Source organism: Tyto alba, unplaced genomic scaffold (assembly GCF_018691265.1).
Source record: "Tyto alba isolate M040663 unplaced genomic scaffold, T.alba_DEE_v4.0 Super-Scaffold_8, whole genome shotgun sequence".
NCBI classification, from domain to species: Eukaryota; Metazoa; Chordata; class Aves; order Strigiformes; family Tytonidae; genus Tyto; species Tyto alba.
The window spans coordinates 14330729-14350699 of record NW_024881329.1 but is presented as its reverse complement, the minus strand read 5'-3'; the positions used below and the strand labels follow the sequence as shown (position 1 = coordinate 14350699).

At 38.9% G+C, this 19971-nt stretch overlaps 1 protein-coding gene across 1 annotated transcript in view; it reads right to left on the bottom strand.

Moving 5' to 3' along the window:
- Positions 1-1772: 1772 nt before the first annotated feature.
- The window catches only part of LGR4 (leucine rich repeat containing G protein-coupled receptor 4), an 83291-nt gene continuing 65092 nt past the window's right edge, over positions 1773-19971 (bottom strand). Inside the window, exons 5-18 of the mRNA XM_042785211.1 lie at positions 19631-19846; positions 18902-18973; positions 16433-16501; positions 15769-15840; positions 15611-15682; positions 14808-14876; positions 14345-14416; positions 12637-12702; positions 11474-11545; positions 10442-10513; positions 10012-10137; positions 8509-8630; positions 7801-7875; positions 1773-4753 (exon numbers count right to left, since the gene is read on the bottom strand). Coding sequence (XP_042641145.1) covers positions 3477-4753; positions 7801-7875; positions 8509-8630; positions 10012-10137; positions 10442-10513; positions 11474-11545; positions 12637-12702; positions 14345-14416; positions 14808-14876; positions 15611-15682; positions 15769-15840; positions 16433-16501; positions 18902-18973; positions 19631-19846 — 2452 coding nt within the window. The 3' untranslated portion in view covers positions 1773-3476. The remainder of the gene's footprint in view (positions 4754-7800; positions 7876-8508; positions 8631-10011; positions 10138-10441; positions 10514-11473; positions 11546-12636; positions 12703-14344; positions 14417-14807; positions 14877-15610; positions 15683-15768; positions 15841-16432; positions 16502-18901; positions 18974-19630; positions 19847-19971) is intronic.

Here is a 19971-nt window from a genome sequence, read left to right as displayed (position 1 = left end):
TATCTTTCTATAGCTTTGAAATTTCTAAATAAATTTATGATTAAACACAGGAAATCCTACTGGAAAGAAATGCAAAAGGGCAAAAGGAATCTAGACCAAAAAGTTGCCAAGTAGATGCGTTATTTTTGTAAAAGAATAAAAAGGCTCTGTTTCAAATTAAGAGATCTCACCAGCATACTGCCACAGAGCAGGCTTAACAGCTAATAGCTGTCTGTAAGAAATTACTCTTAATGGGGAGAAAGGTAGGGAATACCTTAGCAACAATTTTGGCAATTCTATTTGTGACTGTCCTCCTGCAGAAAGCTGCTTCCTCACAAGAGCAGAAGATGAGGAAGAACAGGAACAAAAAAATGCTGTCCTTGCCCTAAGTTCTCCTTTATTTAAAGTCAACAGCAACATCTTTTTGTCTGCTAAATCCAGCATCAGAGCTCAATACAACAGTTATTTAGAGGGCTTTAGAAGCAGGGTATGTGACATGGTCACTGTAAGAACAGCTTCAGCTAGCTTCAGAGTCTAGGATACCAGAGGATTTATTTCCTGGGACATCCCAAAAGGGAGTAAACTTGTGAGATTTCAGTTGTTTTGAGTCTCCAAACTGAAATTAGGAAGCTTTGCCTAACTGTGGAGGCTGCCTGGGTGACAGCTGTGAAAGCCCCTTGTACAGAGGTATCTGAAAACCCCCACATTACTAATGCAGCACAGCTTTACTGCAAGTTGTCCCCACCTGTTTGACACAGCTTTGGAGTGGGGAAGAGAGGCAGCCAGTTCTCAGTGGATGGCTTTCCTATTGCAGCTGTGAACATCTGAACATTACGTTATGCCCTGCTACCGAGATCAGCTTGTCCAGCAAAGACACAACAAAGGAGGCATTAACTACCTGGTGGCTGGGTTCCTCTGGGTTCTCCTTATGTCCATAGGTATCAGGCACGTGGTGATGTCGAGACACGCACGTTTAGCAGCACTGTGTCTTGACAGGTTCATCTTAGTAGCTACTGTCTATATTCTTTCACTTCTACCAGTAGATAAAACCTGCGTGTGTTGGAAGACACATGACTGACTGCATTAAAAGTTAACCATTAGCGTAACTAACTCCAAAAACATTGATTTACAATGAAATACTAGAACTCCGAATGGCTCACACATCTGAATATTTTAATAGCATTTCAGTGAAGACTCATTTGTAGAACAGAAAAAGAAATAAATTCATACTCAAGAACATTGTTTGAAAATACAACAAGCTTTCTAGAAGCTTGATGGTTGGATTTCCTTCCCTACTAATTATGAAATGGTAGCTGACATTTATTGTCTGTTTTGCAAAGAATTCTTGTTAGAAGTATTCTCATTACCTGCGACTGGTTGGCAGAGGGGGTGTGGAAGACGCTGAGACTCTTACAAAACTATGGCTTAAAAAACCCCACAACTCTCAGCATAGAAATCGTATCAAAACCGAAATCACCATCTGTAAGAGTTTCCAAGCCATAATAAAAACTTTTCAACTCAAACACAATGTATAATGTCTTTAATGAAGAGATTGCTTTGTAAGAGGGCAAACCCTTCCCTGAAGATTTTAACCTTATGCATGCCAAAAGTCAATATTAGTCTGAGACTGTAAACCCACTTGTAAATTGGCAACTTCCTTATTTTTCTGGCAATTCTTTCCTGAAACTCTCACCACATGAGGCAGAGAGCAGATGACACATTATTTATGCTCAATAAACTTACAAGTGCACCATTTTCAGCCTTAGCTTTTGAAAAACAGAGATAAATAACAATCAATATTCATGTACCCTTTATTTTCTTTCAGTGTAACATTCCATGCTAATTGCAGATGTAATATTCATGAATGTAAATAGAAGAATTAACAACTCTGGTTAGGTTTCTGCCTCTGTTGTTTTTACATGTGAATATTTTGGCTTATAAAATTAACAGCATACCGTAAATAATCCTCCCATATTTTGTACAAACTACATGATTTTGATATACAAGGATTCTGGTTTTATTACAGTGACAATATACAACCATGTCTATTTACAATGCAAAAAGTATATAAACCACATTTTAAACAATCTGCTACTGGCAGCCACTATTGTTTAGGAGGTAGCTTTAATTAACAAAATGAACTGAAGCCGCATTTCCCATCATGTGTTCTATCAAATAATTTACAATACAAAGATAAAAATTCATTGTATGAACAGTATATACAGTTTATTTCTCAAAACAGCAATCTAGCTTTAAATCTTAATGAGAATGTCTCCAGAGTAACTGGGATGGCAGTGGATTTGCTCTTGATTTAGTGTATTGTTCAAGAAACACACCTAATTATTTAATCATGCATTCATAACTTTATATCAATCATTTTTCAAACTAAATATAGATAAATGGATCACTGATTGTACTTAAATCATTTGGGTCTCAGGACTTGAATGGTTTAAAAATACTGCACTGATTTACATGAAAATCAGTGACTTTGCACAGTGTACTTCACTCTCAGTAAAGTAATTGGAAAAATGGTTTTATTTATTGCAAAACTGCTTTCTGTTTTCCCTCCATTTGCTAAAATCTCAGTCTATTCATAGATATTATTGGGGTGCTGTAACATTCAACAGGCTGCAGAGTATTAGCCAGTCTTTCCGCAAAGATGTGAGCTGTATACACTGACAGCACTGCTAACACCCCCCGATGCATCGATATTCCTTCCAACAGTGTGACCCGACTGCGTAATACTGAAGAAAGTTGCTGTGGTTCACCCAAAGTAATGCATCATCACTGGAAAAATGTGTTTAACCCTATTATTCCTGACAGCTGTTAATATTCTTATTTCATAGTCTACAGATATTGTGGATTACAAGTGCTTTATTGTAACAAAACCTCATTTAAAAATTGAACGTTGGATTGAAATAAAAAACAAACATGGTATTCCTATATTGGTGTCACAGTTACATATGGGAGAATTAATCCCTTTTTTGGCCCTGCAGTAAAATTCATCCTGAGATTCAATGCTGAATACACTATACAAAGCTAGCAAGAGAGTTTTTTGCTTAATTATAGAAAAATCACATTTAAAAATAATTTCTTTAATATTAAACAGCTGTCCTTTATATTGTGCTTTGGCAGAAAAAAAAAAGATCAACAGAACTTACCTCGCCAACAGCAGAAGCAAAGTACAACTGGAGTACAAAGTGGAAACACACCATTAGCATGTAAAAAACTGTATAAAAGGAACCACTACTGTGTGGAAAGAGTAAAAATATTGGGTAACAGATTTGGTTTACCAATTATTTACAGTCAGGGCAACCGATTTCTTTGTTTAATTACTTTTAAATGTATGGCTCAAGAAGTTACTGCCCGCTTCCCTTCTTTACAAATGACACTAAACGATGATTACAAAAGTGCTTCCTGCTCGAAAGGTCAAAACAGGCAACAGTCTACAAAGCATTATACCTCTTTATTAGAACAGCTGATGGCAAAAAGCCTTTTCAGTCTTTAATTCTCGGTATGTTGTAGGCATAACGAACCAAAGGGAATCCTCGGCTTTGGTAGAAACAGGCACGGCCGCAGGCCTGCACTTGGTCTGAGCTGTCCGACACGAAGGAGTCGTCCTCGTCGGCGTAGTCAGAGTGGGCTGACTGGGTGCCGCAGTCCGACCAGTAGCCCTCCGGCCTTTGGCAAGGCACCACCGCCAGCGCGGGGCAGCTGTGTGATTTTATCAAATGTTTACAGGGCATGGGCTTGGATAGAAGGAGCGATTCGCAACATTCGCACACGGCGATGTTACCCTGCAAATGGGTGTACACGCCACAGTCATAGTAAAAATCCTGTGTCACGCAGCCCCCTTGCGCGTTGACGGCAATTGCTACCGCTCCGCTCTTCCTCGTCATATGGCGCCTGAGCAACTTCCAGTCTTCCTTGAACTTCGGGTTGAAGAAGACGTACAGAACTGGATTCAGGCAAGCAGGTAATGGGAAAAATATCAAGGTAACAGACTTCATGATTTCAGGGCTGATAGAAATCGCAGTGATCAACGGTGCAAATGAGAAAAACGCAACAGGGCAGAAAAAGATGCAGTTCGTGAAGATTAGCCAAGCAACATGCTTAATCATGCTGGACTGTGAGTTTTCGGAGAGGTCCTCTTTTTCCAAGTTGCAATACAGTTTAGTGTAAATAACAGCCATTAGCAAAAACGCTAATGAATTCAGAAGCACTAAAGTTACTGTGAAACCTAGTGAAGGTGTTTCTCCAGTGGGGAAGGGCAAGCAAAGGGGCGATGCCGAGTACTCCGCTTTATAAACAAGTGGTAAGCATCCCGCTACCACAGCGCACAGGAAAGCAAAAACTGCCGCAATTTGAAATTGTTTTTGGCGATTGCTTTTCCCCTTTTTAATGATCTCCTTCGCAGAGAAGCTCCGTTCAACAGCCGCCAACATCAGGAAAAAAATGGCACTTTCTGATGAAAAGACTGCAAGAAACCCAGCAACTCTGCAACCACTGCCAGTTTCCCACCATATGCCAAATTCAGCAAATCTTCCCCAAGACACAGCATCCAAGAAAGTTAAAATGCCAGTATAGACTCCCATAAATAAGTTAGAGACAGAAATCAGGCCTATAAACAGTTTGGAAGATGGCAATGGAGTACAGGATGCAAATATTGTTAACATGACAAGCAGGTTGAAGAACAAAGCAACCAAAAAAATAAACCAGACAGTAAGTCGAATCATCCAGCTGCCCAATAAATATTCACAAGGCTTAAAAGCACCTAGAAGGAAAAAAAAAAAAAAAAAAACAGAAAGACAACCAATTTAGGAAAAAAATAGTGCCTTAATAAGCAAGATTTTCAAAAGGTATTACAGGAGCACTCCTCATTAATTCATGAATAGAGTACACGGCTGAACTGCTAAATAGGTCAGTTGAAAGTAAACTATTCTGCTGAAGCTATTTACTAATTAATTATGCCTGAAATAATAATTACTGTGAGGAATGGTCACTTGAGAATACTTTGTATAAACAAGCCAGCTAAACAAATTTAATTACCTTTTAGCTCCTCAAAAGAGCTTTTCTTAGTGCCACCTAAATACTTTTTATTTTCTTTAGATTCCATACTTCATAAGAAAAGTTGGTAACAAAATAAAAGCAAATGTTCACAACTGACTTGTAAGGGGAAAGAATTTTTTAGAAGTAACATGTTCTCTTTAAAAAATGATTCACAAACACGCCTTCTGGAGTAGCTTTTGGTCACAAGGAAACATCTGTAAAACAGCTGACAAATTCAATATAATCAGCTTTAACAGGGACAGGCCTATTCACCACAAGCTCTTTCTGCCACCCTTGTCACTGAAACACACTGTGAGCTTGGAAAGTCATACCAGGGAAATGATTATTGTTTTTCTTCTTCTTTTGCCACTTAAAAAAGCTTAAATAATGAAGAAGTCCAACAGGGAAAATAATAGGAGGCGAGACAAGGAAAAAAGGTCAGTACTGCTGCTTACCCTTCTAATCGCTATTTATTCCATAGGGAAATCCTACTGATTTTAAGTAACAATTAGAAGAGTTTAACCTTTCCTACATCCCCATTAGGCACTGCTAATTGTCCAAAGCACAATAGCTGGGGATCTCCCCCTGCAGTTGGGCTCTCTGGGAGCTGAAGGCTGAGCAGAAAAATGCCAGACTGTGCTGCCACCTCGGGCTGGAGCTTCTGGGCCGGACTCAGCCCGCAACTCCCAGCTCTGCACAGCTCTTGCCCTCCCCTGAGGCAGGTGAAATGTAAGTACGACCCATCCCTAACGTGGCTGGAGCAACTGCAGAGAATGATTAGATGTCAGTGCAAAAACCTCCCAAGGCCAAAAGCAACATCCAGCAATTAATTACTGAACTGACAAGTCAAAAAAGAATCTTTTTGGTTGTTTAAATGAGCAAGCTTCATTTCTGGGCAAGAAATAATGGTCCTAACTATATTACCAGACCAGTAAAATCAGCAATAAAATCCCTTTTTTTGCAAGTATTCCTAAGACATCCACACCAGAATAACTATTTTTACAGTACATTCACATGATGCAACAATACCTACTAAGCTCAGTCTACTTAAAGATAAAAACAACTTCCTGCTTAGGAAATTTTAAAATGTCAGTGCTGTGCTCCCCAAATCAATTTTTAGTCTGCTTTTTAGTAGCTGTACAGTGAGGTATCTTTAGACAAACAAAACCCACCACACTTCCCTGTCTTTCTCCCAAGGTCTAGCTATCCTTAGAGTTAAAAGTTACCCTTCTCTCTCGCTAATATTCCTGGACCACTGAGGGAAATTCACACTCACAAGGGTAAGTTTTACGCCTTTCAGTGCCACGCTACTTGAGTGTCACTGTTCAGCAATCCATTCCTGCCATTAGGCAAAGCGGAAAGTGGATCTACGAGATGAGCGATGATTCAGAACTTACATGGTGGGTGGAGTGTCCTACTTATGACCAGATGACAGCATGGCATAGAAAACAAGTTGTTAGTATGGGAGGGACTGGTGAAAAACAAGGCAAATTGTGAACTTGTAAAACAAGCTCTTCATTCCTTTTAGAGCTACAGCATCTCTGGCATGGGCAAAAAGAAGAGAGCTAAAAGCTTTAAAGATTGAACCCATGTAACACACCATCTGAATTCTCATTCTGTGAACAGGAGATCAACAGCAAATAAGCAGAATTGGTCAAATTAATTCCCAGATCATGTACAGTTACATTTATAATATATTAGACTTTCTGACCACAATTTTTTTGGACTGTGATCAAGAAATCCTTGTGATTGTCTGTATACAAAAGCTGGAGCTAGCCCAAAAGATGAAGAGCGAACAAGTTTTCATAATGGATGTAAAATATCAGTTTAGGAGAAGAGAATGAACCAAGACTTGGAAAACCCCTGCTCATTCCAAAGTAACTTCACTGGAAGCATACTGTTCCCCCCACCTATGTGTTCCTGTTTATGCAAGCAGGAGGGTACAAGATGTACAGAAGGAATCCTCTGGAGAGCCCGTGTCAAAGTCAAGGAAGTAGGAGGCACCACTAGCAGCCAAGAGGAACCATGTGTGGAAGTTTGCAGTTCAAGGAATATAAGCAGAAAGACAGCAGTGAAGCTTCCTAGAATTAAAGTATTTGTTTGCAAGATCAAAGACTTTCAACACTCCTGGACTGTTCAAGCCTGAATTGGAGTAGTTCTGGTATGTCAATAAGTCTACTCAATGCACAATTATCTGTGGCAGTTTAAGATGCTACTACCTGCTCCAGCTACTTGTAACAGCCCTCTACTGTCAGTTAATGAGTCTATAGCAGGGCTGGGGAACAGATCATGTGAACATTCCTCATCCTCTCTCCTGCAAAGACATCAAACTTAGTTAAAACCAATGACAGCAGTTTGAGTTAAGCTTTTAAAGCACAGCCTGACTTCTCACTGAAACAGATGAGCATTCATGGTCTGCTCCACAGACATTTCTTTGGCAAGAGTAACACAGAATTAGAGGGCAGTGCATTAAACATAGCAGGCTCCAAATAGAACTATTACAGTCTTGATTGTTCTGCTTATGGAAACAAACTTCTGGTTTTCTCCTAGCATAATTCTCCAATGTAGTGCTATATGTCTAAAGCTGAGCCAAATCTTTGTGACTGCTCATCCAAAGCAACATCAAATGAAATTTCACCCAAGCACTGTAGAATTTAATCTTCGGTGTACAGAATGACTACGAGGAATGAAACATGCAATTCTGCAGACAGCTATTTGCATAACATCATGCCTCAAGTTTGCAGTGTGGCTACAGCACATTGTAAGTTTTACCTGTTGCTGGTGTACAGTGAATAATAGTCTGTCCCAGTTCCTCATTTTCCTCATTTCTTAGAACATCTGCATCAGCTGTAAATCAAGTAAAAATGAAAAACAGGTTAGTTGCAGAAAGAAGACAAAAAAGTGAAATGCAATGAAGCTGCTGAGGATGGAAGGAGTCCGTTGAAAGATCAAAGTCCTAGCACTTCACCAATGTTCAAGCTTTTAACAAGTGGAGCTGTTCAGGTTTGCCACGTAAGGTCTAATGCTCAGTGCAGAAATCACTGCAACAGTTTGAGTTACCGCTGCCTGACCCAGGTACTCACAATGCTTTGTAACAAAGCAGCAATATCCTTCATCACTGGGCCTTGAAGTAGACGGTGAAAGGACAAGCCCTTTCTAAACCAGAAAGTTGAAATACTGAGAACCCTGAAACATTTTCTGCTTTAGCAGAAAGTGACAGAAACAATACTGGCAGTTTAGAATATTTTTTTTTTTTAAACAGGCAAATCTTACACTGTCAGATAAATCCATTTCACAGATTCAGAAGCAGCATGGCACTGCCAATCTGTAAGCAACTGCTAAGCACTTTCAGAAACAGCTTTTGTATCCCTGTAAAGATCTACATTTTCCAAATTTCCTTATTCAAAAACAACATACACCGTTATTCAGTCTAGTCTGGCCCAAAATAATACTGCCGGTTTAGTACAATGAAACACTTACCTTTCTCACGATCCATCAAGGCACCTTGATCTTGGTGACTGGAATCTTCAGCATTAGAGTTCAAATAAGAATCACAACCCCAAAATGCACAGCACTGGTAAGCGTACGGTACAGAGAGTGACCTGAAATACAGGCAGAACAGCAGTGTTACCCACTGTAACCAAAGTTAAGATCACCATCTATTAATATTTAAGTGGCACACTTCAGTGCTAAAACTGAAGCTTCTTTTTGTCATGGTCGCTAACAAAAAACTATTTCAAACTGGATCAGTTGTAATAATTTCCGATGAACTTTTGCACTGAGATAAAGGATAGGTGATGCATCCAAGTCTTGTCTCCTGCAAGGAGTACAAAGAAAATTCTGTGTCGTTTAGCTCTCTTCACTACCCATTCTACTCCATATATAAACCAAATTCTGATCAGTGTTTGTGGAGTTGCTGTACAAATTAAACATAAAACTAATTAAGCAAGGTAATTAAAGAGTAACTCTTTTGTAAGAAAGTTAATTCCTAGATGACCACAATGTTAAAAATCACATCTTTCCTTCTCACTCTTCATTGGCCCCAAAATAAGATTTTTTTTTTGCTACTTTTTTTTTTTTTGTTTGACAGAAATGGTACATACTATTAGTCCTGGTAGAGAAGAAGTACAGCTGCATACAGAGTTTTAAAAAGTCCACATAAACAAGGAGATAATAGCAGAACTAGAAGATGATTTTTCTGACTCAAGGCTACAGTATCAACTATCTGCAGTATTGTTCCTGAATACTGTTCTTGTAAATATTTAGGAGGAACATCAGTCTAAAGGATCCCACAATGCATTAGTTCTCAAACACAGACCAAAACCTAGAAACCAATCCGTTGTTTCCACAGGACTGCTGAGGCCTGATTCTACAAGTGACATGGATTCCTTTGCTGGCCTTAGATAAAGTACCTTGATCTCCATTTTTTCCACTGGACAGTATGGGAAACAACTTTTAAGTGCTGCTTCTTAGTGTGCAGGAAGATCTCTGAAAATGCAAAGCAGTTAATCACTGTCTGATGCACCTCCCACTGCAATGAGTACCAGGTTCCACTCAGTTCCATATGAATGATTACTGCTACTCTTATTATTTGCCTCCAAGAATAAGCAGCATATGTATACAGCATGGTGATTAAGGAATCAGACACCTGCACGTCTGCTCCTGTCTTCCACACTCTGAATGACAGATGTGCTCAGTTCAATAACAAATGGAAGCCACTCAAACCACTACTCCGAAGTCAGATGATATCTGCCTGAAAAGTGGTGGAGGAAAAATAGAAAAGGTTCCAAGAAAACTGCCTGAAAATGACTTCCATACCAGAATAGTCAGATGCCCTTTCATATATGCCAACATTAAGGCACTACAGGACTCAAAGGGCCTGATCATTTGTCATGAGTATTATCTACTAGCATCATTTATTGTCACATAGCTTGTTACTGTCAAAGTAAGCGAGGCACTCTGTGGTGCTATGTACCAACGTACCGAAGCTTTGCAAAGTTCTTTGCTGCCAAAGCTTCTTTCAACTCGGAATTGCCTGCAAGTTTAAGCTGGTTCAGTCCATTTAATCCTTCGGTTGGAACTGAAGTGAGTTCATTGAAACTTAGATCTCTGAAATGTGAATATTAAGACAGTGTTACAATGGAGTAAGTCTGAAGATCCTATAGCATACATTTCATTGAAGTAGGAAGGATTTTTAAAGTCTCATACTGAGGCTGCGGTCTGGCAAATGCCTGTCAGTGCAGCAGGCACTTTAAAGAAGTGTGCCTTGAATATGTTCAGCAAGTGAGAGGTTTCAAGATTCACAGAGATGAAACGTGCAATGGGCACACATCAATTTTAAGCTAAAAATATTTACTATCTCAGCAGTTTAACAATAGAAACAGGAGGTTGCTGCACAGAATAGCCTACTTACAGGTTAACAATAGCTCCAACAGTGGCAAAAGCTTCCTTGTGGATGTGATGGATCCGATTTCTACTGAGGTCGCTACAATGAATGCCAAATGAGATTATTTTAGCAGTTTCATCAACACTTTGTAACAGCCAGTATACTGAGAAAAAAGCTAAGGTGACAAATACATTATGCTTTTGTCACAGAAGCTGAAACACCCTCCCATTTCCCCAGTCAGCCAGGTGCAGTAGCAGCCACATCCCTCAGTAATGCAGCTGTATCCTGCTTCACCTCATCCCCAAAGTAGAACCCATCTTTTATTCCTCCCCCTTTCCTTTCCTCCCTGGCGCTAGCAGCTCAGCCTGTGCTGCCAAGGCAGAGGCTGGCTCTGGCACCACCCATGACCGGGCTGATGGTGCCAAGATGATCCCTTCGGTGACCAGCACACCTGCAGCCCAGGTGGGGGAAGACAAAAGAGCACACAGAAGGTCATCTGCTTTGTTGGATTTCAAAATCAGATCCAGCTCCTGCTGGACCACCATGACTTATATTATGACAGTCCTTGGAAAACACCTGTCAGTTTGTGGATTTTTTTTTTCTGATAATTTCCATGTACCTATATAATCTTCATATACATAGAGATGTAAGGGGAAGGGATAATTTTGTTTAATGATCTGATCCTTCTGAGGAAAACAGATAGGATCTCTCCAGTAAATACTATATAATAAAATAATCTAGTAATAATATAATGCAAAATAGGGGACTACCAAAAATAACCATCTCCTTTTTTCTCTCTCTCTCTCTCTCTCTATATATATATATATAAAAAAAAAAAAAAATCTTCCTAGGCTAGAAAAACAAAATGGAGAATAGAAAGAATGGGACTGAAACCAGCTGTTGCCAGTATCTCTTGTATGTGGTTTGCTCCACCTTAGGATCCAGCATACCTGGCCTTTTGCCATCAATCAGATTTTTAACATCAAAATCTGACATCAGTTTACATCCGAATCAAAAACATTATCTTGTTTTACTCAGTATGCAGCTATGTGCACTTACAGGATACGAAGGGAGGACAGTCCTTGAAAGGTATCCTCTGTGATTTCATGAATTTGATTATGCTGTAAGGAACTGCAAAGTGAAGAAGTAGAAACAGAATTTTATTGGCTAACTGGGCTGACTTCAAACCAAGGGATAACTCAATGCCTGCTAATACACAAATTTAGCCTTACCAATAGCAAAATTTCTCTCGTTTCCCCTTGCAGGCAAACTGTTTAAGTATTTTGCATTAGCGATGTTAATACAACCATGAAGCTCTTTTGTGGTACCTCTGCCCAATCCCAATTAACAACTCATTTAATTTAGAAGAGACTGTTAAGTGTGGACTGAATTACTTCCAAGCTAGAAGTAACACTCTGTGAACTCTGAAGAGTCATGCTGAGATTTAAAAGAAATGTACTTCATTCTGCAAGGAATCTTTTGGCATATTCTAACCCTGGTTGCACTTTCGTTTCTCAAAATATGCATTTATGAAATGAAAATGTGGAGAAACGCCTCAAGAGCTAACAGGCAAATTATACTTCCAGTTCACTTGCTCCCTTTTCAATAACAATGTGTACAATGAGCCCAAAGATGTCAAGAGCATAACAGCAAAAGCCCGTGAGAAGTCTATTAGCTCCACTATGGTTAAGAGGAAAGACTCTTGAGTGCAGTAGAGGTAGAAGGATAAGTAGGAATATGTGCAGGTGGAAAAGTTGTGTAGGGTATGTAAATTAAGCTTAAGAAGCTTTAAAGCAATGAAGTAAGGAAAAGGAAAGATGGGTTTTGAATGTGTCTACAGGGACTAGAGGAAGAAACATTTTACACAAGCATCGGCTGATGGTTGGAGGGAACTGAAGAAGAGCACAAGAGATAAGAGGCTGGAAGGAAAACACATAAATGCTCATACCATTTATGCATGTAGCAACGCTTCTATGAAATGCAGGATTAAGGTGTCCTTTATTCTTTTTTGTGCCATAGGAACAACTAAACCTTAGCTAATTGAAGAAAACACGAGCAGTTGAATTCTCTGTCCAGAATACTCCTCACGAGAAGGTCGTATTAGATCTCTTGGTCCTTAATCTTAGAAATGTCTGATCAAATATGAAGCCAAAAACGTTTCTAGACTTGGACTCAGCATACTAAGGAGGTAATAAAGATAAACAATGTGTATTTCTACTTACATTTCTTCCAAGGAGTGGCAGCCCTTAAAACTTGGGAGGTCCTTTATATTGTTGTAAGACAAGTCCCTTCAAAAAAAAAAAAAAACAAACAACATGGGAGAAAACGGGAGGAAGGTGTTCAACTCTTCCACTGGAAACATCTCATCACTTGTAACCATTAAATGGATTGGCAGGAAAATCTTCCCATTAGTAACATTCTGAGGAAAAACTAAGGGCAGTTTAGAGAGAAATCATGAAGAGAATAGCAAGTGTGATCTCTCCACAATCATCCTAACTAGCCCCACTATGCACTTCAATTATACATATATACACCCAAAGATGGAACTGCTGTGTTAGGCCTGCAACAGTCAGCAAACAGCAGAAATAAGGCTGTCTATACAACTCTGTAAGGTGTTGATTCATTGCCTTACATTCATTCTATTCGTGTAACCTTTTTAAAACTACATTTCTCTCTCCCACTTCTTCTCTCTGAATTCAGTGAACTGTTTTGCTGTTGTTTTTTTTCTTTTTTTTTTTTTACTTTCCTGAAATATTCAACCACTGATATAAAGCAAGAAAGCATTAAAAAGATTACATCCCAAAACTCTCTGACAAACTGAAACCAGTGCTCTGTAACTGAAAAGTAAGAGAAACAGACTATGCCTTTGTAGTGGCTTTAACAGCTCACAAGATCCCTCCCAACCAATATTTTCGATTCTACGTTCTATTTCTATGTATATTCTATATTTTATTTCACTGCTTTCAGCTCTGCATTGGTATATACACATTCCCTAAAACCATACTGTACAAATTTCCTGAATTCTCAGAGTTGTAATCTGAAAAGGTTTCTTGATAATCTGTTTTTTTTTAAGAATAAACTGGATGGATGGTATGGAATGCAGGAATTTGGTGCAAATTTTGATTTAGTGTGATGGTACCTCCCTAAGCAAAGCTAGGAAAGTTCAGAATCTTCTGTGAAACTATGCAGCAAAAAAGGACACTGAAGACTTGAAAACAATCTTCAAATTTCTGTTCAAATGATAAACTACCGTTTGAAAATAAATCCTACCTTGTCATTCTTTTTCCCCAGTTTTTCTTCTATAAAACAGAAAATATTTTCCTCCTCTATTTTTCAGCACTGTTCCAAGTTTTCCTGCGTGTATCCTTTGTAAGCATGGCTTTACCTCTCCTCTCCCAATGGTTTAACTTACCAGTTGGGGTTTTTTTGCATTTATTTTAATACATCCTTACTGTTTTTTCTGTCTTGCCTTTGTAATACTATCCTCTTCCTAATCCTCATCTCCGTTTCTCTTGGTTCTTGATGCTGTCTCCTGTGTTCCCAAACTCAGAAATTCAAAGCACTATAACTAAACTCTTCCTGAACCTCTGACTATAGATGATTACTGTTGTGTTAAGAATGAATGGTGGCAGAGTGAATTTGAAGATGCACAGACTGTTCTGCAGCACCACCTCATATATCTTTTATAACTTATGAAAGAAATACAGTGCATCTCTATAAAGGGAACCCTGTTTTAGGAACATAAGGCATTACATCAACTCTGCCATGCGTCTTGATTTGAAGAATCAAGAAATTAGAATCAGATTTCCAACTTTGATAGAACTACTAGGATGAGCAATTCTAAGCAATATTTCTGCTTTAAATCCAATTTAAGTTTCTTTTAAAACATTCTGACGAAGATGAAAATAGGAGCACAATGTGTATACTCACAAAGCTCGTAGCACCTTTTGCTCTTGGCATAAATTAACAGGAATACTGTTTATCTTGGTCCCTGTTAGAGTTCTGTGAAAAAAACCCCACGTATATAAATGTTTGCAATGTTGATGGTGGATGGTATAACAAGCATATGTAAAAGCAGAATAAGGATGGTGTCTCATATATTGGGGTGCTAGATTCATACACAAAAAAACGGTTTTGTTTGGTTTTTTTTTGGAAGAGGCCAACTTTTCTGTTTTCCAGTTCTGTGAGAGGGGGCTTAGTATAAGTGGCCTTTTCATAGGCTGTTGTCAGTTTACCCTATTAAAAAAATATTATTTCAGAGGCAGCCAGGTAACACAGTAAGGAAAGCTGTATCATTACATTTATTGACAGGATGCTCTCCAGATCCACTAATAATATTTAATCACTTCACAAGAGGCAACACCAAGAAATTATTTCTGTGGAAGATACTTACAAACTCTCCAGATTGACGGTTCCTGTCAAATTAGGAAACCACTGCACCATGCTGGCACCTCGAATGACCCTAAAAAAAATCCCCACAAAAATTAGCTGTAAACTATTACACAAATGAATTGTGACATTCAATCCTGCTATCGGGTAGATATTTTCACTAAGGAGACATTCTAACATTCATATTGCTTTTGTTTAAATTTTACACATGAAGAGCATGTAAAAGATAGTTTTTTCACTGCTTCTTATACTAGTAATTTGCTTAACAAATTACTCCGCCATTAGCAAACAAATGGAATTCATTAAGCTGAAAAGTCATATCAATACACATATGAAAATGGCATAAACTCATTGGTGGTTTGTAGTTCAAAGTTTGAAATCTCACTGCATTTTGCTTACTCGTCACCCCCAGAACTGATATCGTTTGAAAGCATGCATGCACTAACCTGCAAAACATTCTCACAATGTACACCCCTGTTCAAAAACCACCGAGGACATATTGCAGTTTGTTTAAGTAAGAACCTGAGCATTTGGCCTGAGGTTATGTGTCTTACGCAAGGTAATAAAGACTTAAAAAAAAAAAAAAAAACACAAAAAAAACCCCACAGAAAAATAAAACCCACCAAGTTGTAGAGCACATTTACTACAGCTTCTTAGGGATACTAGATATTCTCAACAATAACAATGCTTATTAAAGATTACTGCAAAAAAATTATAACGCAAGTGGCAGTCACAAAATTTAGTTGGGTTCTTAGACGCAATATTTCATATCCATTTATTGTACTATATAGTTGAGAGGATACTTACAGGGAATGCAGATCTGACAGATTCTGAAATGCTGAGTTCCCCACAAAAGACAAAGGATTATCATACAAATGTCTGGGAAGTGAAAAACATGTTTCAATCATTGTTCTTGCAGTCACTGTCTGCTAAAGACTAAAAATAGATGCATGAAAATTACTTACATCGTTCTTAGAAGGGGGTTTCCTGCAAATGCACCATCAGGAATTATGGAAATGTAGTTACTGTGAAATCCCCTAAAGATATTAGCAAAGAAGAAACCCAATATTTAAAAATATACTACTAGTATATTCAACCAATAGCCATTTTCTTCACACCTACTCAATTCCCAATCCTGCCAAAAATAGGATTGCAGTTAAATAGGAGTAAGTCAAACTGTAGGAATACCGTTGAAGGTATAAGTTCTGTCTACTGCACATCAGTTAAAGTGAAAATATTTCATTAGAAAGAAACTATTCTGAACAAAACGTGATCCTGTGCTTTCTCTCTTCTTCCTCCTCTCTTAAGGAGGGGACAAGGAAAACATGTGATCAGTGAATACTTAATTCTGCTACTGGAGGCCAAAAGCAGCTCACGATTAGGATCTATGCTAATGGTTCTCCTGAATAAATTGCTTGCTTATATAACTCCAAAATAATTTTCAGTAAGTTCCTTCTCTAGCTGATGATTATATTTTCCTTTAATTATAGCCTCACTTAGCATAGCTTAATCTGATTTAGGTTGCTGCATAATGAGACAAGCATTCTTAAATCCAGGAATTACTTTTCTCTTTTTGTTTATAGAAAGGAGAAAGAAAACTGGTAAAAAAGGAGAATAAGTAATACTCACAACTCCTTTAGACTTGGGAGTGCTTTTATGGCTTCAGGGAATTCTACCATGTTATTGTAGTTTAAATCCCTAGAAGAAACAAAGCAGGAAAATGATGAAATTCTTAATAGTGGTCATGAGTTGTCAAAACAGTTTTTAAGACAATTCAATGAAAGTAGAGAGTTCTCAGAACATCTTTAACTAGACCATAGAATAACTTTAACTTGGATTTAGTCTTCTGATGTTTTATATGCTTTATAATCAGCTAATAATATATTTAATATTATCCACAGAATTATTCATATTAAGTCAAGTAACACTTCCTTACAGTGAAGCTCAGTATTTTTCAACACCTCACAGGTTTTTCTTCAACAGAATTTACATGGAAATGAACTAAGATTTCAAAGTTTTTAAAACAGAAGTAGATACAAATGACTACCCTTTATTAGCTTACCGCAAAAACTTTTCTTTCAGGTTTTATGAAACAAACAGTAAATAAGCCATTAGGTAATAGCAGACCTTGTAGGAAAAACAACTATAAATACTGAACAGAAGCACAGGAAAATCTCATCACACTGCATCAGTACATATCAGTGACAGGGGATCTGCTGAAATCTCAGTTAACTTGTCACCATTCTAGCAGTAAAGTCAGGACCTGCTACAGTGGTTTCTCTGCAAAAGGGACTCCTTGTGAGCAGCAGAAACATTTTAAAAGTCTTATATCAGCTGTGCATATTTACATAGCATCTTATTATTACTTAATTGAGGTTCTACGAGAATGACAAGATAGTTGGAGTAAGCAACGCTCCTGGACTCATCCAAATGCCTCATGTTAACAGAGGTTGCCACTGGTTTGCCCTTGTTCTCCTTCATCTGTTCTATTTATTTAGCTTTCTCCTATATAATAATAATCTCTCCATAATAAGAAGGCCAAGAGCATCCTGGCTTGTATCAGCAACAGTGTGGCCAGCAGGACTAGGGCAGTGATCGTGCCCCTGTACTCGGCACTGGGGAGGCTGCACCTCCAACACTGGGTTCACTTTTGGGCCCCTCGCTACAAGACAGACACTGAGGGGCTGGAGCGTGTCCAAAGAGCGGCAACAAAGCTGGGGAAGGGTCTGGAGCACAAATCTGATGAGAAGCAGCTGAGGGAACTGGGGTTGTTCAGTCTGGAGAACAGAAAGCTGAAGGGAGACCTTATCCATCTCTACAAGTACCTGAAAGGAGGCGGTAGCGAGGTGGAAGTCAGTCTCTTCTCCCAAGTAACAAGTGATAGGATGAGAGGAAATGGCCTGAAGTTGTGCCAGGGCAGGTTTAGGGTGGGTTTTAGGAAAAATATTTCACCAAAAGGGTTATCAAGCATTGGAACAGGCTGCCCAGGGAAGTGGTTGAGTCACCATCCATGGAGGTATTTGAGATGTGCAGACGTGGCGCTTAGGGACATGGTTTAGTGGTGGACTTGGCAGTGTTGGGTTAACAGTTGGACTCTAAGGCCTTAAGGGTCTTTTCCAACCTAAGTGATTGTGTGATTCCATCAAATGCAGCGCTGAAGGAGATAGCACTTATTAGACATTCACTAAGTGAGCTGAAGGGAAATAGGCAATGTAACCCACAGAGCTGAAAGCCATTCCTTGTCAAGGAGGCACTCTGGAGGCTGAGGAGTACACGGAGCTAGAATCTGGCCACTGCGGACACCCAGTCCCAGGGAAGCACAAACTGTCAGCAGGGACAACAGACACTGGGGCGAGGGGAAGGTGGTGCGTCCTGTCCCCATCTCCTGTTTCTATCCTAAGGAACATAAGGCTCACTGTTTCAGATAAACCAGTCCATCATCTTAATATTTGCCAGTATTTTAAGTGAACTCAGGTGAATCTCTTGTATGAGAGGCTGGGAACCAGGAGCTGGGCTGTTTTCTACCAGCCTGCAGAGGATGGCTTCAGGAGCTGCAGGGATGCATGAGCGGCAGTCTCCTCGGCAGGCAGTGGTGCCCATCCAGTAATGCAAGAGGAGCGGAGAAACATCCTGCTGGGACCCTCTGAGAAGCCTTGTATTGTCACACAACAGTTCTGGCAGTGTATCTTAAATATGTTTAATTCTACAGTAAATCAGAGAAACAAACATTTGTCCCTTATCACCCACAGGGCCACTCAAACAATTCTGATAGATCCACTTGACTCAGTGGAGTGCTATGCAAAGACACACCAGCTAGATCAGGGTTAGAAACATTAGAGCCACACCATCCAGCATGGGATTTCACCCAGGCTAATATTTACCTGCTTCTCAACACAGTTAATTAGTTTTGGTGGAGCACTGCACTGATACTAGCCTTCAGTTCTGAACCTCACACTGGACCCAAGTGTCGGTGTTACAAGTTGCACGGTGCATACATGCCTGATTTGCAAAATCTTCACCACACCAGTAAGGTAACCTTGATTAAGCTCAGAATGAGACAAACACTGAACAATAAATTATTTTAAGAAGCATACTTACAAGGTTTCAAGGTTGTCTAACCCATCAAAACAGTGTTTTCCTATAGTTTTTATTTTATTATTATGAAGATGTCTAAAAAGCAAAACCAAAAGAAGTATGAAAACAAGTGAATATTTTCATCTAAGTTAACAAATCAACAGATATTTCTATGAAATCAAAACAACTAAATGGTTTAGAAAAAACATTGCACGGGGTAGATTATGCATAAGAATATCTTTCACTTCCAGACAGAAATATTTCGTCCTCATATGGGAACAAAATAGATTGCCCACAGTCAAGACAACCTACTTTTACTCACTATCCAGGTGTGATAAAAATACGATTTAAGCATATAAATAAACTGATTTTTCATATCCATCCTTGGAGACATTTAAGAATACACAGAAACAGGTCTGTGGCAGATAGTATTTTCTTCTTTTAATATTTCTGAAAGCTTTCTCTGACAACCACTGGTTTGAAATATTCATTACTAAAATGAGATGTCAGCAAAAGATACGTCTATCTCATTACCCATAGCCCATTTTACTTTGTATTCAGGAGAAAGTCTTTAGCAAACCTTCACTAGATTGTCCAGTATACATGGGATCATCTTGTGTTGATGGTATGGGCTGCTACTGGACAACTGAGGTAACACATAGCAAAATACCTTTTTCAGTGCTATCCTAGTTTAATCAGAATTGTAACTGAGAGAATCAAAGTGACCTATGAAATACAGTTATAAATACTCACAGAACAACAAGACTTGAAAGGTTTGTAAATGCGTAGTCAGGAATGTGCGTTATTTTGTTGAGAGCCAGCGTTAATGCCTGCAATGAGGGCAGATTGCTGAGCGGATAGATGGGAACTTCTGTCAAACTGTTGTCATCCAACCAAAGGTGACGCAGCTGCACCAGACCCTCAAAACTGTCTTCTGGTATGGCAGTAATATGGTTAGCATCTAAACGCCTACAGTAAAAGAGAAAGAATTCACATAGTAAACTCACAAACTACAGGTAAGTAAAAGTACCAATTAAAGCCCTATTCCTTCTGAATTTTTTTTCAAGTGTAAATATGCTTTGCTGAAGTAATTT